The following is a 24,113-nucleotide window of genomic DNA, read 5'->3' as shown; positions in this document are numbered from 1 at the left end:
TTAAGCTGTTCTAATTGGGGTTTAATGTCTTCTTGCATAATGTCTACAATAATACACAGTAGATTTATAGCCATGCTTGTTGATAATGTAGCATTTTATATGAATAAAAAAGAGGTTAAAACATAAATAATGATGCTAAAATGCCATCTATATTTGATTCAAATATCAGCATTTATACTTTCTTCCTGTGACGCATAAGTCCTTTCACCCAAACCCTGCTGGAGAGGAGAAGAGCCGCAAACCAAAATAGATCAAAAAGCAAATACAGACTGAGGGTGCACAAATGGCCACTGAGGGTGACCTGGAAAGCGAAAGTAAAATACTTTTACTTGGTTTTTACTTCATACACTTCAAGCCGTATGTGTGTGTGTGCTGGTGTGCGTGTGCTTTGCGTGCGGTGCGTGCGCCCTGCTGGCCACGCCCACTCGTCGTCTTCTCGGTGACGTTTCAGGCAGAATGTCGCCCAATAGCCTTCAGTTGTAGAAATGGCAGCGCTGAGACAGGAGCATCGGTATGGGCTCTCCTGTGGTAAAATCAACAAAAACAGCCCGAATCGAACTCTTTATCACGTCAAACTGACTGACACCGCCATCCGAACCCTGGAAGCCTACCAGAACTTAAAGGTAAGACACAATCGCAGGTCAAACTTTGGACCTCCTCATGTTTCTGCGTTTTCCTTCACTTAATCGCCTCCTAACTCCGGGAAATGCAGCTTGTTCTTTCTATCAGGAGAAAAAAAAACAGTAAAGTTTAAATAGACTGTTGAAATGTCATCGACGGAAGCAGGCAGGCTGATGAGGGCTGCGGTATAGTTTATTCTGGCTCTGTTACAGTAGAAGGCAGGCTGAGCTTTAATATTGTCACAACAGGCGATCCAATAGACTTTGATGAATGAAGGGATTTCACTGAATTCTCATATAATCCCCGAGTTTTTTTTTAAAAAAAAAAACACTAAAAACAGAAGTGTGGCTCTGTTTTAAAACTGCACCTCGGCTTGTTTATCAAATCGTAATCTGTGTAACAGGGTATTATAAAAGTTGGCATATGACGGAGGTCTGTGACTGTGTTCTGACCTTTGAAAGCTCGTTGTTTTGTATATTTATTAGATTGTGGCAGTTCCGCTCTCGGGGATAAATTAATGAACAAGCTATCAACCAAATTGTTTGACTTTAATGTGAAGCAGGAGACTTTTCATTGCTTTTATGAGCCATCAGATTAGACCGAGATAAATTTAGTCTATCCAAAAGATCCAAATGTTTTCCCCCCACAGCAAACCGTGATAAGACAGTTCCACAGTTTTGACTGCAGGAGGTTCACTCTTCTTTTTTTCTCTTCTCTGAGCCGTCAAAATAAATAAGTGTATTTGCGTGTGCGCCACAGTCGTGCGCCATAATAACAGAACAAAACCTATATGGGGTCGGTGGATCAGCTGTAGCTATTGGGTTCGTTGGCACGGCTCTGCAAGTTGTTGCTGGGCTCTTGTGTATTGTTGTTTTTTGCCCTTTACGTGTCTGGAAGCCCGCCCATCTCCCGAGCTCATTGGTCTGTGAAGCAGAGTAAACTCCATTCAGCTGACAGCTTCCTCCAGGCCACAGCAGCCAGGCAGGCAGGCGAGGTTACTGCGAAAGTTTTCCAAGTCAAAGACCACCCCAGAAAATACTGCTCTACACTGCTGGACTCCCACTGAGCTGTGGAGGATTGTGTTCTCAGGAACTTCAACCTGAGAGTTATTATTTATATATGATGATCATCATATCTGTGTTGAAAAGGGGCTCAAAAACATTAGAATAAAGACTCATGTTAAGTGAAACTTTGCAGTCTTTGTGTCAAACCTGGGCTGTAACTTTAAATTATAAACTATCTGATGATTGTTTTTGCCAGAAATGGACTATAATATAGCCTATGAAGAAAGAAAATGATCTAAAAAAATGTTTGTCTTTCTTGATTAAATAAACACAACTGGCACAATTCGAATTTTCTGTCACATTCAAATTCACACAATCAAAGCAGGATTATTATAAACCTAACACAGATAAACAATGTTAGAGTGCTGTGCTACCAAACTTATAAGCAAAGCTGTAAAGCGTGTAATAGCAGTGCACTGAGAAATGGGTGTCCTGTTTACATTGCTGCCTATTGGAACTGGAGCTGATAAATATCTGTGACTACTGCAGTGTCACTTGAGCTGGGAGTGTATGTGGACTGTACCTCTTCCTCTGAAGATAAATGCCACACATCAGGGTTTTTTTCCCACTAGTGTAAAAAGGAGGACTTCAGAAAACCCAGAAAATGTTCAGACTTTGGGAATTCCTTTTTTCCCATATTTCTTATTATTGTGCAACGTCCTGTTTCTCCGAAGCTAATATTGATCAGTTTTTTTTTATAAAAAATTTAAAAAAGGCCATAAATTCATCTTCTTTCTTTGCTTAAAAAATAATTGAATGCTACAGAGTATGTTGGTTTTCTGTTGATGGACTAATCTCTCACAACTTTCTAATCTGATGGGTGTGGTAGAGATAGTTGTGTTGCTAATGGTTAATAATTCATTTAATAATGTTTTAAGTCAGTAATTACAACTTTGAGGTTGCCAACTTGAAATGATGTCCTTTGACTCATTTTTATTCAGCTATAAATATTGACAGATCCCTTTTAAGCATTGTTTTCTTGTTCTCTCATCATGTCTGCTGTTAATAAACAGATTGTGCATCTTCAGCTGCAGGAGAATACACATCAGACACAGATTTTGCTCCAAAGATATTATTATTATTAATGGCCAACTCATAAAAAGCTGTCGCAAAGGTTACTTAAATAATCTATTATTTATGTCAGCTGTCTGAAGAGTAGCCTACTTGTGACTAATGTGACTCAATAATCATCTATTTTCTTACATTATGATTAACGGTCTAATAAAATGGCCACACTATAGGCCCAGTTTGATTTAGCCCTGTGGCTGTGATTGTAATATGTAACAAACACTATGTGCTCTAATATTTATTATTCCATTCAATATTAAAAGTCAACAGAAGATGGAGAAAATCACAACAACACTCTTCTATAGAGAAGACATTTCCCAAAACTATTAATAATATATTAAGAGCCCTGTCAATCACTGGCACAGCTGTATTTCACAGATAATGGTCTTCATCTATTAACCATGTATCACGTTGCCTCAAAGATGGTTTTAATATTTCTTTATCAGTAGGGGGGAGAAACAATAAGATGTTTGAAAGCTGAAGTCAGGTGTGTCAACTGTGGTTATACAGATAAATTCTTAAAGAAGAGCTCGATGTATACTTTAATGATCCCCATGGGGCAAACTCAGGTATCCAGTAGCAGCATTAGATCAGAGTGTGGATAAGTATAAAGATAGTTTACTAAATAAAATGATTATATGTAGAGAATATTCATAGAGGCAATAAATTAGAGATGAAACCAGATGAAACACAAACATGCTCAGTAACCTAAGATAAGAGAAGTTTTCTGTAGAGTATAAATCGATCAGCTGCACATTTACGAAGCCCTGTGTCATCAAGCTAGACTGAGGAACAATAGCGCTGCATTTCCACTCATAATGTATGAGCTGTCTATTAGATGAACATGATTTGTAAAGCAGTGACCACTTTCTTCTTTTCTCTCTCTCTCTCCTCAGGCATCACTATCAAATCAGCCAGCGATTTGCTTCAAGGGGAGCCAGGGGGTAAGACGTTTTGCATATGTACTCTCTCTAAATGCCTCAGAAATTAGACACTCTAATTAGTTCTGATTTTCTGTGGAGCACACTTGTGACAGTTCCTCTGGACGTCTTATTTGATTCCGACAAGCGCATGTATGCGTCCATGAAGAGGTCGGCCTTGTGATTTTAATGAGTTTCAGCATTATTCTAGTTAACTATTTTATTCTAGTGAGCTGCGCGATGCATATGGCTGATGTTGTTTTACCAGAGCCGAGGAAAGGTGTTATTCATTTATGTGTCATGTAATATCCTGTGCTAAATGTGTACATAAAGAGACAAGGTAAACCAACAAAAACACACTTGGTGCTGAAAGTAAGAGGGCATTCCTGTGAAGCGGCTGTAAAGAAAGATGCCTGTGTCCGGCCAGATTAGCCGGGCCAGTATTAAACCCTCCCCAACTCTGCCTGCTAGGCTACTACATATTTACCACACAATCAGCCCTGTCTAAAAGGAGCTGCTCTAATCCTCACAAGAGCCGATTGCATTGACGAAAGTGACTTTGCTCTGTACACAAACGCTATCCCTGTATGCTGACACGGGCCCTGGAAGCCATAAGACAGGGTACGCTACACCCCCAGGCTGCTAGCCAGGTTACTGGGTCAGGCTTGCAACTGGGGAGGCTTTGTTCTGGGAGGGGGAGGAGGTAAGGGAGTTGGCAAACCCCAGGGAGCCCCCATGTCTCCATGCCTGTTGTCTCTGCGCAGACATTAAAGATCTGAAATAGAGGAATGAAACAGGAGCAGAGGAATTTTTTTTTTATCCATGAAATATGGTCGCAACATCTAATGTGTGTAAACATGTAAGAGAACATCTGTGAAACAAACAGCAGATTAACCTGCTTATAAGAGTCTCCCTGTGAAGGATTGTTAAGTGAGTGCAATTTAAGTGTGCTTTAATCACTGAATAGGATTTGGTGATTATATCTTGGCTGGCACATTACATATTCAAATTGCTTTGCGGAATTTGAGCATGGACTCCCTCCCCCTCTGACAATAGTCCCCGAGCTGGACGATTGGGCATTAATGAGGTAGCTGCAACCATTGGTGGTGGTGGTGGTGGTGGTGGGGAGGGGGGGAGCCAGATTAAGCCGTTAGTGGGGGGAGGATGCTGGTGAACATGGCAATCTGGCATACAACAGACCAAGAGGATATCCAGTATCTGTGTCTGCAGGATGGATTGTTACAGCCACGCAGATGTAGATACTCTGCCAATTTATATTTGCTAGATACGTGTCAGTCTGCTAGAGCTCATCCTTTCCCCAAAAGCAGCGTGAGGTTCAAGAGGTCATATGTGCGCTGACAGCTGCCAACTGTAGAGCTTGCTCTTTGTCCTGGCTGGCTCATGTCACATTTCCTGTAAAAGGGGCACTTCCAGGGCCACAAAAACCAGAGGAATTCTTCAAATCACTGTCCTGGCTTCACTCCAGGGCTCAGCGGTATCAGGGGCCAGGGCTCCTATCAAGAAATAGCACGCTGAGGTTTTCGGCTGCTTTTCTCTCTGTCCCTGCGGCATTTAGCTCTGCCATTGTAAACTGCCTGCCAAGCTTGTAATCATGCAATGAAAGACACAAACTTTGAGAGCGTTCAAGGCAAGTCCTCGGCTCTTCAAGGCAACTACACAAATCTGAAAAAAATTGACTCTAGCTGACCTCGACTTTTACTTAAAACTGGCATTGGTGGAAAGTGAATCAATAACAAGCACCGGGAGCAGTGAGAATTTATGCATGTGATGCAACTATGAAGAAAAATAAGAAAATGACAGGGATCCTATTTTTTACACATTTTGTAGAAGCTCAAAATTAGATTGTGGATTACTTTGAAATCACCAGACATTAAGAAATATATTCCGAGCAGGTCTGGGTTCCCATGGCCTGGAATTTCACATCCAAGTGCTTATTTTCCATTGTAGCTGGCAGTGCCGCCTGCTTGTTGGCATGATCTATATCCATTGAGTTAGAAAAGAGAACCTTGTGACTTGCGGTTATGTATCAGATCTATGCTGTAGGCTGCATTGATTGATAGGCAAATTGCAGTGCTGCTTGTTATGTTAATGCACATCTTTCTCGCACTTCACATCTGTAGAAGTTGGTGAAGATAGAGAGAGACATCCTTAATGTAGCTCTGAACAAATGTCTTTTGAGGTTAAATTGTGATGATAAAACATCCTCAATTCATAAATGCTGTATTGCGATTGCCAGACTAATTGTTATTGTTTATAGCCATATTTGTTTTTTTGTGCGCAGCTGTCAAATAAAGGCAGTGGTGCTGGGATGAGGGGAATGTAGAAGTGCTCTTAAGATATTCTCATGACGACTGTGTGTGAAGGCAGAGCTTCCTCCAGGCTCCCTCCCGCCTGCCCTCTTGATTATTGTGCCATTTCACCCAGTGCCTGTGCTGAATCCTTGGGAGACATCAGGGCCTCTATCTCACACATGGCTGCTCAGACTCTACCCCCCACCACCACGGCGCTTTGCTTTGCCTCGCTCTCCTACTGCAAATAAGCTTTTGCACTGTGTGAGTGTGTCTATGCGCACACACATCACTTTTTTTTCTGGAAGCTAATTAGAATAACAATAACTGGAATGTGGTTTGAGAGCTGTCCTCTCCCAGTGGCATAGCAGTGAGAGGGAGAGCTGCCCCACGTGTTTCTGAAAGGGCACACGCCGCTCTATTCATCCAGATGTGTTAAGTGAGGCAAAAGTCCCAGTGTTCTCTGGTCGTCTGGGGCCCACTGTGTTTACACAGGGACTGTTGGCCTTAGTATATTTTAGGAACACATCTCATGAGATGTTACATTTAAAAAGCTCTTTTCTTAGCCCTCTGTCATTATTGTACTCCTCTTTTGAAGAACACCATTGTGACTTTGGCAGTGTTTTAGTAGCGGTAGCACAGTGCTGTAAAAGATCAGAAATCGATGGCACAAACTAGGCAGGCTGACAGTAAACATGCCAACTTGTAAAGTACACTGTATAAAAACCACCTTAAATTTACAGGATTGGAAACACACTGAAAAAGACTTGTGTGTTCTTGTTGCAGCTTTGTGTTGTTTATTTACATTCCAAGCTAAGCCGGAACCATTAGAGCTAAAGATATAGCCGGCACCGTAGAAAACTGAAAATAGCAGTGAGATATTTCTCAATAACAACACAGGCTGCTGTGTTTTCTTCACATTTTTACACAAAAATCTGTGTGTTTATGCAGGTTTTTTTAAAATGTGCTACAAAAGACAACTAGATAGGTCTTTCTGTTTTTATTCCCTGTGTTTTACATCTGACACCATGATTACACCACTGGAACAGTTATGCCTATATTCTAAAAATCTGGGGTTACAGTACATAACTAACATTAGTAAACTGAAGTCAGCATGGAGATCAGCAACTGTGATGGCAACTTATTTGGTATTTTTCACCATCATGTTTACATCACTGCTGATTGGAACTGGAACTGATAAGCTAGTGCAAAGTCATTTGACCTGTTGCAGACTGAAGTGAGACAAGTGTGGAAGAAGATACATTTTTATAGGTCTATAAGTCTGTAAATGTTTTAAATTTATATAGGAATGCCTTTAATCGTGTAGAAATAACTAAATTATTAGCATAAGCTGAAAAGGCAGATCCAACCGATAACATAATAGTTAATAGAGATGATAAATATTTGTGCATCATATGGCTTGTTACATGGCACCCACATTAGACTGGCTGAAGTCTAAAGTGTAAATTACTCAGCTTTACATATCTTGAAGATTTTAAATCTGTATTATTGATTATTCTTTTCATATACTTAGAAAAAAGAGCCCATTCTACTGTGGCACCTGTGTGCTGAAAGCGTTCGACAGCTCATGCTGACATTTTGGCCTGCCCCCTTCAATCCTTGCGATTTTACACATCACATTTCGATGCATGTTTCAGATTTTGCCCTCTTTGTTCAAGTTTCCCCTGCAAGTTAATCAGGTTTGGAAATACTTTCCAACGCAACAATCTGTGAATTGTTAAAGGATTACCGACTGGCTACTTGTGTGGAGAGAAAAGTCCGGTAATGGGAGTACAGTGCAGCGATCCAAGGGTTTTGCAGGATTGCTCCAGTTAAACAGCTATGCACCAACAAGGAAAAAGCATTATTGGTGAGTGCATCTGAGGTCTAATAACCAGTGCGTAAAAGGGAAATCCCTTACTCACAAATACGGTCACTGTGCAAATGCAAATTAGGCAAGGCTAAGGGGAAGAAAACATTTCTGTCTAATTGATTTTTTAAAATTTGGTTTTAATTGACATATTGCTCCAGCAGCCAGCCACTTATATACAATGTAATTGCTGGCTTTTAAGTGCTGTCTCCCTCTCTCTGTACATAAAAAGGAAGGCACCTATAAGGCAGGATGGGGGTGTCACTCTTAGTGAGACTGAGAGCGTTTGTTGAGGTTGACAGATTAGTCCCAGCTCCTTGGAAAAAGACTGATTCTGCTTGGCATAACAGGCAGTACCTTGGGGGATGTTCGACAGTTGCCCATCCCCATATCCCCTCACTACCTCCCATCAGTCCCCACCCCCCTCCTTTTGCTTTTCCTGTATCTACCAACCCCCCTCAATGAAGCATCTCCACACAACCCCACATCCATAAAGGCTCACTGAAAGCATGATTTAGACTATACAGTGTAAATCATGCTTTGAGGCTGCATGTTTATCATTTTGTGTCACCATGGGGTTGTAGATCATACTGTACAAAGCTTGACAACTGTGAACGGGAATCATTTTTTGCCCACAAGACACGGTTTGTTTGTCAACAACACTGTCATTACTTCACTGTGTGTGCCATTGCAGCTGAAGATTTGTACTACCCAACAAAATGCTACCGGCTTTGATAAAAGAAGAGTCCTATGAGCAAATACACTTGTTCCCATCAGGATCCATCCCCCTCTGTGACTGAGCTACACATTCCTAAAGGAAGACTATTTAGGGCCATCCCTCATGCACTGGTTCTGCTGGGAGTCACCCCCATCCCCTCTATGCAGACACACACACATACACACCCAAACCCCCCAATCCCTCCCTTTACCACCCAACAACACAGCCACACGTCCCTGCTGTTCATGAATAATCCAGGCAGCCCGACAGGCCATTGCGCTCAGCTTTGTGGGGGAAGAAGCTAGAACAAAAGACAGGCAGCTCACAGAGCAGCTATGGCTGAGTAGGCTCAGATGAGAAGACAATGGTAACTAGTGTCAGTACAGACAGGGGCAGGAGGCAAAGACTTCAGTGTAAATCACATATCCAGGCGCCTGCTCCCATCTCAGTGCTGCCATGCCAAATACCAGAGCTGGTAAACCCTGCCTTCTCACTTTCATCTGCAGAGAAAAGACAGAAAGAAAAACTATCCCCTGCAGATGTTTGGCCTTCACGAAGCTCAACACTGTGCAAATGTAGTTCTCATTAATGAACCTGTTTTCCTCCTCCTCCTCCACATGGTAGGGTTAAGAACTCTGTTTTAACCTCATCAAAGATGCGCAGTTTAAACATGCTCAGGGAAGTACAGATGAAGTTTTACAAGGACATCACCGATGCTGCCCTTTGTCCTTGTTCAACTGCTGAGCCCCCTGCCAAGATTTACTGTTCCAGTCCAGTTCACACCTTAAAACAACTTAAAAGTATTTGACATCTCCAAACACACAGGGCCTGGAGTAGCAGATGTGGCCGGGCCACAGCCACGGACACAGTTATTGTGTTAGCCTGTACACTCCATGGGGGGGCTAAGCTGACAAGGTGCTAAGGTTTGCCTGTCTGATGCCATTTGGCTGCTCTGACTGTAACTGTCCAGCAGCAAAACTTTACTCATACTCATGATAATGAAGTATCACACACGCCCAGCCATGCTCATAAGCTGCTCCATTTTATTCAACTGACACATGTTACTGGCACACTCTGATCATCATAATACCCGCTTAAGCTTTCCCCTGATTAATTAATCATCAGATTAAAAGACTCAACAATCATAATTAGAATACTGTAGTGCAATTTAATGAATAATTTCCCCATGAATGAATTACAAATAACACTGGTTTATAATAGCTCTTACAGCAGCAATAGATTCAAATGCATTATATTTTATAATATAATATAATATAATATAATATAATATAATATAATATAATATAATATAATATAATATAATATAATATAATATAATATAATATAATATAATATAATATAATATAATATATAGCTGAACACATTGTATTTTATCAAAATGCATATTTTTTCCCCATTATTATGATCTTGTCTTGAATTTGCCTCGGGATAAATAAAGTATCTATCCGACTATCTGTCTATCATTAAACAAATGATTTTTAGTTTATCTATATAAATTGGGTGAAAGGTAAAAAAATAGTGCCATTTGTACATTTTGTTAATTGTGTGTGATGCTGCCCCCCCCCCCCCCCCCCAAAAAAAAAGACAAAATTCTGGCAAAATTCACAGCTTAGGGTTAGAAAATACAGGGTGATGGAGGTAAAAGGGGTGAACAAGAACACACCTTCACCTGGTGGATCGTAAATAATATTCATTTGCATATTGTTATGTATATGGTCCATGTAAAAAGCATTGAGTGACAGCTACAATTAAATAAAAACCTGTTCTAGTGCTTTAGGAAATGTATGCAGTTAGTTGGAGCCATGTAACCAGAGCTTTCTTGCTTGTTACTGTGTATACATGACTCACCGTGACCTGAGTGTACTGAAGCTACTGTCTCTGAGAGTTGTCTTAGTTTGAGAATGAAAATGTGTACATAATGTGAGTCATCATGACACACATGAGAACTGTGTGTGTGTGTATGATTTCACACTATATTTTTTCTGTTGGCCCTCAACCCAAACCGTTGGGGAGACATTTCGCCTCTCTCACTGCATGTGACCTGTGAGAATTCCTCTGCCTAAAAAAAGATGAAAAAGGCCACACACCCACACACCCACAGCCTTAGGGGATCGGGCCTATGCTCCATATGGAGATGTCTATGACTCAGCTTCTCTATGTAAATCTACACCTACTACTTGACTGACAGCAGCTTCAGGATAACAAACCTGTTAGCACATGTGTTGACTAAACACATTAAAAGTCATCAGGTTGGGTGGTGTGATGACAAAATATTGATAGTAAGTGTATTCTAAAAGTTGCTGGATTCGTATATGTGTGCAACAAAAATATTATCAACTGATGAGCCAACATGATGGTGTTCAGAAAGCCTTAGCTTTCTCAGTAGTATAACCAATGGAACAGTACAGTGAGCTAACAATAGCTAATTTGGCATGTATTCTCTTAAAAGTAACAAAAAAAATAGCTTTTTTTTATAAAAGAATATTAGATCTATAGACACAAATGAGGAAAAGAATATATTACATGTCTTATTTTCAAGGATACATTATTTTTTTCCTTTTGTAATGATTAAACAAGCTAAAATGACAAGTTGATGAGTGGACTTTAGAGGATTTTGCTACTTTAATGAACAAGCCCTTTCCATTTCCAAAATGTGTGCATTAATCCTATCAGCTTTAGGCACATAAGATATCAGTGTTGTTGCCAGTCTTCTCATCTGCCTTTACAAGGAAAGAAATAAACATCCAACAGATGAAACTAGTGGTATAATAAGTGTTATAATGGAAGTTTCAGGGCTAAGTTTGTGATCCTCAGGTCAGATAGAGAGGCCCTGCTAGAGGAGTTGGGAACTGGGAACTAATGGGTTAAATGACATATGGTTATGAAGCTTGAGAAGGAAGCTGTGAATAAAATGGGGGCGACCTCTGAACAGTCTGACCTGAGTGACATTGATTAGAATTAGAATGTGAAGTGTGCACGGTGGCATGGACGGGGTGACAGGCAGATCTAATGCATGGCTGGAGGGGGCTCATGCTGCTGCCATCAACTGAAAGAGGCAACGTGGTGGCACTATTGCAATGCTAAATGTGTCAATGTGCACAGACCTTTTGTTTAGCAGTAGTAGCATTTTTAAAAACAAATGTGGGTCTCTTGCAAACTCCAAATCAGTTTGGTCATAGATGCTCCTACTTAAAAAAAAGAATATGTGCTGAGCACGAGGCTCACGCTTAGCTCTCCTCACTTTGATGCTTTTTTGGGGGGGTGATCGTTCTTAATTAGCGTAAAATCCGCTGCAGACATATGCAGGACTCTGCTTTACCACTTCATGTAACGGTCGGACATAAATAGGTCAGAATTAATGGTCAGCTGTTTGTCTCAAGTGTCCATGGCCTTGTGGGCTGCTTTGCTTTTTGTGTTGACATGGGTGCACATGAAGGAAAGCTAGAGGCGGATGGGGGTAGGGTGAATGGCATGCATTGGGTTTTAGAAGAGGAGGAGGGGTGTCGAGAAGAGGAGCTGTTCATTGGCTCTGTGCTGCAAAAAAAACTGCTTATGGCTTTGCTGCATGACTGGGCATTTGTGACAGCTATAGTCCTGCCTGCCACATCTGCCATGGGCACTGTGCTCTCAGCCAGTCAGCTACTAATCAATCACTTGGGGACTGATAACTAAAGAGGCAGCTTCAAGTCCATCTGATGGACATTTTTTCTTGAGACCTGCAGTGGAAAAACAGAGGCTTGCCTTGGTACCACGAGGTCAAAAAAAAAGTCTGAGCTCCTGCAGCCATCTCGTATTAAGCACTACTCATCAGTAAGCACGTATTCATGTTTGTAGCCATCCAAATGTAGGGCATTTTATCAACAAAAGTAATAAACTGTCCATTTTTAGGCTGAAGCACAGCTGCAGGCAATGTGGAGGAGCCGCTACCCAACGTGTTTTAAAGGACATATTACCTGTTGGTTAATGACTTTCTATGTTGAACTATCCTTTTAGTGGAAGTGGGTTTTTAGGTCATTTTATGTAACAGGTTTGTAGCAGAGATAGACTTCACTGTGCTGGCTAGTTTGTTGGTAGGGAGCTATAGACAGAGGAGAGGAGGTTATCGGCTAAAAGCCATACTTTTGTTATGGTTTGCCTTTTCAGAAAGGCCCTTCCCATGATTGGCTACAGGTCATCATCTTTGACCTGGGAGGTACCATAAAGCCTCACTGTTTGGACCAAATGAATTATTTAGGTCACATCTATCCAGAAGTAAGAGAGGTGTCTTACTTTGTGTAGATTACACTGAATCATATCATTCTGAGATAAAACATGTTACACAACACTGCACTCAAATCAGCAAAGCCAGCAGGTACACTCAATGTCAGAGAACAAAGAATTGTAACACTGTTAAAGATTACCATGGCACAGCCTTTATAGACTCCACATTTGAAGTGTATTTGTTAACATATTCTGAAGGATTATTTTTTGTTTATTTTTTTTCTGATAGTACGTAAAGATCCCAGCTCCAACCCCTGAGGCTCCAGATGGATTCAGAGTATTCTCCTTTTACCTATCCAGTGACAGCAAAGACAAACCCCAGTCCAGCTTCGACTGCATACACCAGTATGTCTCAGGGTAAGCAGCGCACTCATACATACACACTCTTTCCACAGCTGACCACAAATGGAATTTGTAGTAAATTTGGAGTCTGCAGGGCCTGACCAAACAGTGGCCTCTCTCTCTTCAATACTACAGCAACAGATAGTAACACTTCAGCTGCAATAACAACAAATAAAAGGCTGCCACGGCTGATCTCAAAGGTACCGTAATAATGAAGAACAAAGAGCAGTAGAGCCTGTGTAGGATTAAAGGGTAAAAGGCTACATAAGAGCCGATTTATATGAAGACTGACAGCTTTCATAACTTTACATTTTTTGTTAAGAATGAAGCTTTGCAACAGGACTAGTCGTCTTTGTCAGGCAACTCATCGAAGTTGATGGCAACAATTGTTTTTACTGGAACAAATTACATCTTCCCTTTCCTTCTCTGTGCAGGGAGGGCAGGGATCACCTGGAGGGTCAGGGCAGCATTCAGGACAAGATCACAGTTTGTGCCACAGATGACTCCTACCAAACGACCCGTGAGCGCATGTCTCAAGTGGAGAAGGACATCTGGAGCCGCTCAGCGATTGAGATCAAGCCAGGACCAAGTAAGATTTTGCCAATAGGTGTATCTTCTGTACAAGTGTACGTGGCAGCCTTTGAGCATGTAGGGATCAAGCATAGATAACTCGAGAGATTTCACATTCCCAGAAAGCTTCTAAACCATTTGCCTGTCACCATTTCATCCTGCTGATAATCACCATATGGTGTGGAAGTTATCACATAATTGATCAAAGTGCTGGTGCAATTATTCATGTGACAGCAATGCCTCTTTTTCTCGTAATTTTGCTTTTGTTTTGACCAGATTGCGTAGGCACTGTGCCAGCATGCCTGCCAGCATTATTAATGTGATTGAGTTTGCCAGAAGTATGCACTAACAGGTCTCATGCTGATGAAGTTTTGCCTAAAATGTAATTACACTAACTGGAACAGCTTTCATTTCAATTTGATAATTTCTTCAGATGATACTTGAAAACGAAGGGACACATAACCTGGACTGATCTGCCCTGAGATTTAGGTGTCTCATGTGTAGACAAACCCAGAAAAATCTCTCAGACAAACAGAAACATGCAGTCACAGTACAGGATATCCCATTTTACTTCTACGTGTAGTTCTGCACAGAAAATTCTTTCTTTCTCCTGGAGAGGGAAAGAGATAAATGGGCTATGGATTACATACACAGTTGTTTTGTGGTGACTCGCTGTCTTTTTATGGTGCAGTAATGTCATACTTGTCATAAAGAATGTCCATATACCATCTCACAATTACAGGTTGCAGCCAAAAAAAACTGCAATTTATATAATAATGTATGATTTAATGTTTGGTTGTGTTCAGTGGAGAAAAAGGAGGAACTGACAGCTCAGGAGAAATGTGTGCACACCTGGTGCTGTAAAAATTAAAAAAATATATATACAAATCTGTATTTCTCACTTCATCAACTACAACTATTTCCTCTATATCATTGACACACCAGTGTTTAATACGCCCATGACATAGAAAACCATGTCAGTAAGTCATAATGAAAAGTATCTCAAAGTTTCCTTGAGTGTTTTAAAACTTCCCTGAGGCTGCTTTGATTTATTACTGTGGAATAAAGGCTCTAGTTCCTGCTTGTTAGAAATGTTGCAGTGCAGGTTGTTTCAGACAGGTACAAAGTAAAGCTTGAAACAAGCTTCTGCAAGATTTAAAGAGACTGTAAATTGCTAAATATGTGTGTGTGTGTGTGTGCGGCTTTGCAGTTAAAGATCCTACATGCACACATGTTGACGCAGTGAAAGCACTGTTAGTCTTTGACCTATAGAAACCTCTAAAGTATAGCTTAAAGTTGTAATGGGATTACAGTCTGCAGATATCTATAAGCACTGCCTGCCAGGGCCCAACTGAATTAGTACTGTGACAGGAAGAAAGAGCCTCTCTGTGTCAGTTGCTTTAGTTTCCATGCTCCTCTGTTTACTCAGCAGTGGGCTAACTATACTGTCCAGCCCTTTCACTATTACCCACTTGCAGCCTCTGCACATGGACAGAGAGAAGTATATGCAATGTGTTTAAGGCATTTAAATGTGTATAAACTGCTGTTTCAGATGGGACTCAAGAGTACTGCACAGTACAGTATCGCTTACATTTGCATGAAGCAGATTGCATCACAATACAGAGATGCCAAAAAAAGATAAAATATCTCCTGTGCGTAGGTCTGTCTTTCAAAAGTAAGGTGTGATTTGTATATCTGGCCTGAGGACTAGATTGACAATCATACACAGGCAAGACTTTTATTACAGGATACTCCCTCTTTTTTTAGCCAGCTAAACTAAAGTACGGTAATATGTCTTTATCTTAACTTTGTACATTTGCCTAAACCTTTGTTTTGATTTTCAGGCAAGTGTGTGAAGATCCAGAGGAAGCAAGGTCTAGTATCAGGCTCAGATAACAGCAACAAGCACTCCCCCAGCAACAAGAGGAGCCTGGTTCCCAGCCCTGTGGCACACCGGGCCTTGAGGGATCGCATCATTCATCTCCTAGCCTTAAAGCCCTATAGGAAACCTGAGCTGCTACTGTGGCTGGAGAGGGAGCGGGCCACTCCAAAGGACAAGACTGACTTGACCTCAGTACTAGATGAGGTGTGCAAACTAAGGATTAAATAACCTATAAGGAGTGGGTTTTTGATATCAGGTTTATATCAGGGTCTTAAGGTCTAACTTGTAGATAACTTGTGCACAACTATTGCTGCTACTCATCAGTACTGTACAGCTAAAACTCTGCTCTCAAAAGGTGATCTCAGTGAAGTTTATTTCAGGCATATTTCCGGTGCTCACAATGTTCGAGTGTCCCACTGCAATCATCAAGTGGAGACTGTGCCACCGCTCATAGCTGTAATTAGGGCTGTGCTTTAATTATCTTTGGACGAGAAGATAGTGTTTTGACAGGACAGGGGTGGAGTGTCAGCTGGGATCTGACTACTTTGTGTGGTTGTTTTGGGCTGATTTCTATCAGTGGGATTAGGTTGTATAAGGACAGGGTTAGACTGTGACAAAAACACAGAGAAAAAAACAGTTTATTTAAACTTGAATGTGATGTAACAGCATTTTAGCCAAAACAGTTACCGTAGGTGCTTAAATGAAAATTTAGCTAGCCTCTTTACCCATTATAATTAAGTCCCGCTTTTTGTGGATTTGGTAACATTGATGGATTGTGTTTTTTTCCAGGTTGGTAAGCTGAACCCTAAAGACCACAGCTACTCCCTAAAAGATGAGCTCTACAGATACGTTCAAAAAGACTGGCCTGGATATCTAGAGGAAGAGAAGCAACTCATCCACAGGCTCCTGATCAGGTGAGGAAAACATGAATGTTTTGTTCTAAAATATGCTTATTGACTTTCTTGCTATGAATAAGATGTAAAGATCAGTACTGTCATGTTGGTGCCGTTGTCTTAATTTAAATTGAGCACTAAGTGGTTAGCTTAGCGAAGGTAACATTGAAGATAACCGCCTGCCTGCACCTCAAATGAACATGTTGTATCTCATTTGTTCTATATATACAGAGTTTCACAGCTGATAATTACCTGTTGCCATCACGACTATAGTATTTTATCATACAGATGTAGTGTAGTGTTCTATCTTTATCTTTTCATATAGCAAGAAAGCAATTATGCATTTTTCCCCAAGGTGTTGATTGGGCCAGTAATAGAAGGAAGGCCAAAGGATGGATGTTCTGTGACAGTGCTGGCGTTAACACAGGGAGGGCTAATGAATTAATGTAGAAGTCTGCTGTGATCATTTTGAAAAGGGAGCTTCCAAATGACTACTTCTCCGCACTGATGAATCTCTTCATGGACACATCAAAGCAGAGGGAAATATTCGTTGCACTCCGTTGCCAAATGGCATTAACAAGACGATTTGGTGCTGCTAGGCTGACCCCGAGTAGTTTCTCTGATTCTGCCAGTAAACATCGAGCCATGTGCTTCAGGAGCATTTCTGGAAAAAGTGCAAGTCCTGTTTGGCTGATTGTACAACCCCCTCTGTTCACAACCCTGCTAAGTGAAAAAAAGCTTTCAATTGTTGTCAACAAACTGTTTGCCAAGTGTGATAAAACCGTGATAGTCTGTAAATACGGTGAACTCCAGTTTTTTTCCTTCTAGTTTATTCATTTGTAGAAATGGTCCTTTTGACTTTATTACAACTACTGTCTGATGTTAATGTTTGGCTCCACTCATACTAACCATATGATTAAGAGGGCTGTTTTAACCCAAGGGGGGAGTAACATTTTATAGTGGCATCTGTTTGAGGAAGGAGCTGTAGGAAGCAGATTACCAGAAAAGAGGGTTTGGCCTTTCAGAAGTTAAAGCTGCTGCTATTGTTCTTACCACTGGACTGTATTCAGTCTTTGTGGTCACCTCCTGTAGATTGTATCACCAGAGACACAAAAGAAAATACACCACAGAAACGTCTGAAAAGCTTTGATAAAACTAAAAAAAAATGTTTCTTAACTTTACTTCTTCCCAGGAAACGGTGCCACCTCTGTCTCATCTCTGGAAGCTTTTTCATAACAAAAAATAATTGCTCATAAATCTGCCACAGCACAGGTTATTTTACCTTGCAGCTGCGGTCTGTCTGAAGGCACTGCGTTCTTAATCTTTCTGCAGGAAACTCCAGCCACTCCACAGTAGCCAGTTGAAGAGCCCCCAATCCAACCATTCATTCCACAAAACCCCAGGGGACTCTCCTTCACATCTCAGTCCTGCCAAGAACCTCTCTGTGGTAATTATTCACCTGGAATGAATTCCATTTTCCCTGCATGTCTTCTGTCACATAAGAATAGATAGTGTTTCCTTTCTCATTAGCTTGATACTTCTGTTATATTTTTGTATATACATATGTAGTTTGCAGCTAAAATACAGGTCTGACAGGAAATAAATAATACTACTAGGAGATGAAAACGCTGGCACCATTCTCATGTCTTGTATGGAAATATTTCAGTGGTTCCGGGTAATTTAGCATGTTATGTGCCAACCTCTTTTTGGCAAGGGCCGTTTGCCAACAACTAGACACTACAAAGCTACACCTAACCATGAAACAGTGTTTTTATAAAACCTAAAAAAACAAAACAGCATCTTAATCTGTGTGATTAAGGTGGCGTCTGTGATGGCACCAACTGTGCATGCAGTTGGAAATGAGAAAACATCCAACTTTCATGTACAATTTATTTTAAAAGAATATAAAGACAACATCACATTCCTTAGATTTTATGTTAAGAAGAAAGTGTGTCAGCTATGCAATGTTGTAGATGCACATTCTGTGTTGTACAGAGCACAGACTCCACATAAAATAGTATATTATAACTGAGTCTGTGGCGTATTTAGCCGTCTTTGCCACCCTAAGTGAGTATAATTCCGATGTTTGCCTTTTTTGCTCAGTGCTGCTGGCTGTAGCTTTATATGTGTTTTATGCGTCTTCCAATTACACATTGAAGTCAACAAAAAGTGGATGTAAAAACTATTCCTTTAAAAGCAAAAGGGTTCCTTTTAACCACACTCTAAGGCTATTTTGAGTATAATTCTTGTCTTTTTCCTCCCCTAGAAACGTCCACTGGCCTTGGACCATTCCAACTTTCAAACGCCCAAAAAACAAAGGCTACAAGAGCAGCGCCTGCCACTACAGTCACCCTCACACACAGACTATAGCATCAACGGGGCTCATAGCTCCTCTGCTAGCGGAAACTCTAGTGCACAGATCAAAACAGAGTTCGACAAAACCAACAATCATCTTCAGGGGAGTCCAAACGGTCTGTACTCACCGCACAAACTCAGCGGGCCATTTACTATCCCTAAACTGGAGAGAACACAGCCGGCTCCTACCGCACCCAGCCCCAAGCCCCCCCACAATGGCACCTCCATTTGCACTGACCAGCAGTTCACCAATGGCCAACATAAGAAGAAAAGGTCCAAAAAACACAAAGACAAAGAACGGGAGCGCCTAAAACCAGACTGGATAGAGACCAGTCCGGACCTGAAGCAGAATCAAGAACATCTCAAAGGTAAATGGCAGTAAAGCGATTAAACCTGTGACTTGTTCTGTTACACACTGTGTATTCTACTGCCCTGTCATGACACTTTAATATTATTTGTGCTGGCAGCAAAAAGGGGAAAATGGTTGAGTTATAGCTTTTTCTAGGGGCTCACAAAGAGAACATAAATTTTTATTTGAGGGAGCAGTTAAGAGGACTCTAACACTATCGCCCTGCGCTCTGTTGATGATTGACTGTGGAACAGCTGGGTGACCTACGGTCGAGCGAGTCAGCAGGCAGCGCTGCCTCCTACTCTGTCCCGCTGACGTCACCATGCGCCTTGGCTCAGATCTCTTATCAGAGACAGTGATAAATTATTCCATCAACCTTCACATGATGGCCACAATATCACATTTGCATTGGTAGATTGTTTTAACCTTTTTCAATATGTGTGTGTTTTTCCTATCTGCAGACCATGACGGAGAGAAAACACCTGTAAATCAAACCACAGCAGAGGAACTGCCTGACTATTTAATGTAAGATTAAAAGCATGTTATATCTATTATCACCATATTCACAAATTCAGAAAAAAAATCCAAAGAACTCATTGATATCATCCGTTACTGTGAAGTGTTAGGCCACAGTTATTGAGAAAAGAAACCAACATGTCCCTAAAGGGTTCAGCGTCATATAAGCAGAGGGAGTTAGAGCCTTGTCTAAATAAGCTGTTGCACAGCTTCAGTGAAAATTACTCTGAAAACAAATGATCTTATGTTATCCATCTGGTCAACACATCATACAGTTGAATCGGTAACATGTCAGCTCTTTCAGTCTGCCAATGTGCAATGCCACCTACTGGAAAAACTGCAGAACAACATGGTTTCCAGAAATGCCCCTGCAGCAGCTTCTTATGGAGTTCATTATTTCTTTTCTTTAGAAAATACAACACCATAACAGCTGTGGAGCAGCGTCAACAGTACAATGATGACTTCTGTGCCGAGTACGATGAATACAGAGCTCTTCATGATCGGATCGGGGCTATCACAGAGATGTTTGTTCAGTTGGGCTCAAAGATTAACACTCTCTCCCCGGGAACACAAGAGTACAAGGTACTGTCTGGATCATCTCTAGTTAAACACCAAACAGAAAAGAGATCACATGACTAAACACCTTTTTTCTTTTTTCAGATAATGGAGGACCAAATACTACAGAAGTACAGAAAGTATAAGAAAGTAAGTATTAGTTTTTTCCACCTTATTTAAGGCAAGAAACATATTTAACAAACACATAATAGGGGTTTAATAGGGCTGGTTTAACTGGCTGTCAATTGATTAAAGTTGTCACACAATTTGCTTCGATTATGGTTAAAATTTGATAACATTTCATGGAAATTTCTAAGAAACTAAGATAATAACATTAAGTCTACAATTTGAATTACTTAACAAGGCAAGTAAAATTAGATTAGAATGCATAGTGTCCTTAGTTTTACTATTGCATTAGAAGAAATTAAATTAATTGTTATCATTAGTGTAGTCCTCCACTGGCTCAGACATGTTCATTCTACATTTTGTTTTACATTTACAAAGGCAATGCAATCATTTGAATGACTTTCCTAGTCCACCACACTCTACTATATTAGTTTGGCAGTTGTTTTTAGTGACCCAGCGAGACACGGCATTAGTTAGCTTCAAACAGGTGTCAGTGTTCCTCCTCGAGTACCACACTTCTGTATTGCAGACTGGGGAAGCGCTGTAGCTTCTGTAACCGTTCATCTTTAGCCAAATTGGTTCTACTTTAGCACGTTGACAGGCCATAAGTCATACACTGCCACCAGGGGACGTTAAAAAATGATCTTAAAAAATGCTCATGTTGATTTCAATCACTGGCCGCTCAATTTTTCCTCTTTCTTGATTCTCTTTAGAAGTTCCCTGGGTACCGGGAAGAGAAGAAGCGATGCGAGTTCCTCCACAAGAAACTGTCTCATATCAAAGGCCTGATCACAGACTACGACAGAGCGCAGGAACTCTCCTAGTAGCTGGCCTCTGCCCTCTGGCAGGGTGCGATTCGACTGGACCAAAAGACTCCTAATGGACCCAAAGACTGCCCAGCTGGGTCCCAATGTCGCTGAGACACTATTCACTTTACTCCTCAAGAGTGTTAATGGAACCAAGGAGTGGGGTTGTTTTTCAGACATGGGCTGAGACCACCAACTTGTGATCAAATCTTTATCTTTTAACACCATGGTTTTCAGATATGGCTGGATTCTGCTCTGCTGTAAAATGATCAGATTATTTGATCCTTCCTGCCTAATTGTATTTTTTTTTAATTATATCCTTATATCTTGTCAGAACTGAAAAAGGGTTGATTTTGTAAGTATTAAAGTGATGGTACAATCAATCATAGGGGTAAACAAATGCTACCAAAATCTTTATATTTAAATAGAGAGGGATTTGTTTATTTGCTTGTTGCCGATAGACAACAACAAACATAATGCATTCAATCGCATCAGTTATTCTTTACTTACGATAAGATGACTTATTGAGAGTATGGTGAACAGTGTATCCCTCTTCAGGCAACTTCTTCTAAGTTTACCCTGATATCTGATCTCTTCTAAAGAGTCATTTCAAAAATATGCTGCTTTGTGTTTCCACTCAGTTTTTTTTTTTTTTTTTTTTTTTCTTTTGGGGGGGGGGGGGGTGATCACGATAAGGAACTTTATCACATCATTCTTCTGCTAACATCCTGTTCCATTTCTAAGAAATGTTGAAACCCCACAGACAGACCTCTCAGTGCTGTAACACTAATCAGTGTCACCCACATGTAGCCTACAGTACCATGAACTGCCTTTTTTTCCACACATCTCTCTCATGCACTACACACAGTGATGATGCTGTGTTTTTGTGAATGACTCTAAAGCATCTCAATCCTCGTGCAGTTTTTACAGCGTATGGGGGATTTTATCTTGCAAATCAACATTTTGATTTACAATAACTTTGATGTCTTGATGATGTTTAATGTGGGATTTGGTTGAACAACTGTAATTCACTTCAGTTATGATGTTATTCTGCTGAATGTGACAGAGATGCCTTTGACTAAATCAGACTGTGGAAAGTGTGGCTCACTCACTTCAAACCACTTGGGTGTAGAAAGCAGGCTGACCTGATGGGGGTCATTAACCACAGCCTGTAATGTTATTTCACTTTAATTAGCAGTGGGCTAAAGTGAGGACTTAGTGATCAGACTTTAGCATTCTCTGGACTTTTTTGCATCAAGTGTAGCTCACAACTGTTGTCTTAATGAGAGAATGAAGCTGATATTTGCCTTGACATTTACTGTCTGTCAGACATTTCCATTGTTCTGGTACCTCTGCTCTGCTTAACCTGCACAATTTAAAGTATTTCTGTAAATGTCTTTTTAGTTTCAAGGAGTAGGAGTTTAGTTACTGGATAGGTGTTGTGTCTGTTTTCTTTCATATGTCTTAAAGTTTCTTTCCTGTTTTAGCTTCATTTCTTGTCTCTTGTTATGTGTCGGATAATCATGATTTGTACAGGAATTTAATTCAAGCACCACTATCAAAGAAAGAATCTTTGCAGAAATCTATACAAAGGAAATGTGCTTTACTCCTCTTTTTTTAATACTATACTGAACAGGTCTCATGCAATGGTATTCATGTTCTTTACGTTCAGTACTCTGGTGTGTTTGAAGGAGTGTGTTTGAGAGTAGCAACAGATGCTCTGTCTTGGCACATAAAGAAAGGATTTTTTATTAGCACTGACAACTGGAAAAGTAATAATTAGAGCCCAGGAAGTGTTACCAAACTTTGAAATATACAATATAACCATAGCAAAAAGCTCTTGTACACCTACAGAAGTGTTTGCATTATTCTAAAAAAAATGTGGATATTTTCTCAGGACCAGGCGTTTTACTGGAAACTGTGTGGTTTAGTTTGGTACTGAACACGTCGCCTGTTTAGACAAAATAATTTATATAAGAGGTACCGAGGACAGGGAGTCGTTACAATTTACCAACATTGATCTGCCATATAATAATGAGATCAAATAGCCTGATGGGTGACACTCCCTGGGCCATTTATCAGTGTAATAAATGAAGATCAGTATAAACATGTTTTTAGTAAAAACCACATCCTTGCTGAAAGTGCTGTCCTGTTTTTTTAACTGTTGCAGTAGCTAACTACTGAAGGTGCCTTTGCATTCCGAAAGCATGTAACTGTCATGGGTATTATGCGGAGAAAAGAAGCAACCTCTGGCCAACAGTATTTACAAATCTGTAGTTTGACACTGTTGCCACTTTCAAAGTGCTTTGTTCATATTTTTTAAAAATTTCAGATGCCTTGTAAAATGTATAAACTGTACTGGCACTGACATACTGATTTTTTCAAGTTATTAAAATCTGGCCTTCTAAAGATTTAATGTTTTCGGAAAGCCACTTCACATCGGGGTACATGTGTATTTAACGGAAAGGCCTGGACATAGTTTAAATTTCAAGCACAGCAAGTATACTTCATATAGGTAGGCCTAATTGTTTGTCTTTTTTGGTACTGGGAAAAATAAAATAAAAAACATACCCCGATAGAAATGTGAAATCAAACATTTTGTCTGTTATAAATAACTGCATTGATTTATTTGGGGAGAACAAATTTCTTTATTTATTGCTTTGTATGTTTGTTCTTTTTTGAGATTCATCTTTGCCTAGTTTGTTTGTTCATTCTTTTCACAGCAAAACTCAAAATTATGGTGAAAGGGAAACGGAATATATTTTTGCAAATTTTGATGGTGGATGCTTTAAAACGTCATCCGTATGAGAAAAGCTTTCCAAAAAAATAAAAAAGTGTATTGTTGTCTCAGTGAAAATGAAAAATAAA

The 24,113-nt window shown here is 40.4% G+C and overlaps 2 protein-coding genes across 2 annotated transcripts in view; one reads left to right on the top strand and one right to left on the bottom strand.

The window, feature by feature from the left end:
• LOC114452700 (peroxisomal membrane protein 11A-like) overlaps nucleotides 1-24,113 on the bottom strand; it is a 51,075-nt gene that overhangs the window by 23,198 nt on the left and 3,764 nt on the right. The window lies entirely within an intron of this gene.
• On the top strand, nucleotides 437-24,111 carry LOC114452699 (RNA polymerase II elongation factor ELL). Its single transcript, XM_028432187.1, has 12 exons — nucleotides 437-623; nucleotides 3,650-3,697; nucleotides 13,081-13,208; nucleotides 13,628-13,782; nucleotides 15,608-15,849; nucleotides 16,435-16,559; nucleotides 17,871-17,985; nucleotides 18,805-19,261; nucleotides 19,704-19,767; nucleotides 20,169-20,340; nucleotides 20,419-20,463; nucleotides 21,153-24,111. Exons 1-12 carry the CDS (start codon nucleotides 486-488, stop codon nucleotides 21,261-21,263), a joined length of 1,800 nt encoding a protein of 599 aa, XP_028287988.1. The 5' UTR covers nucleotides 437-485; the 3' UTR covers nucleotides 21,264-24,111.

Source organism: Parambassis ranga, chromosome 19, assembly GCF_900634625.1.
Source record: "Parambassis ranga chromosome 19, fParRan2.1, whole genome shotgun sequence".
NCBI classification, from domain to species: domain Eukaryota; kingdom Metazoa; phylum Chordata; class Actinopteri; family Ambassidae; genus Parambassis; species Parambassis ranga.
Note: the sequence above shows the minus strand (reverse complement) of the source record. Positions and strands in the feature narration are given on the sequence as shown.

Coding starts and splice junctions, on each gene's coding strand:
- LOC114452699 (XM_028432187.1), top strand. CDS start 486: ATGGCAGCGCTGAGACAGGAGCATCGGTATGGGCTCTCCTGTGGTAAA. Junction 624..3,649: donor AAGCCTACCAGAACTTAAAG/GTAAGACACAAT, acceptor CTCTCTCCTCAG/GCATCACTATCAAATCAGCC. Junction 19,768..20,168: donor GAACTGCCTGACTATTTAAT/GTAAGATTAAAA, acceptor TCTTTTCTTTAG/AAAATACAACACCATAACAG.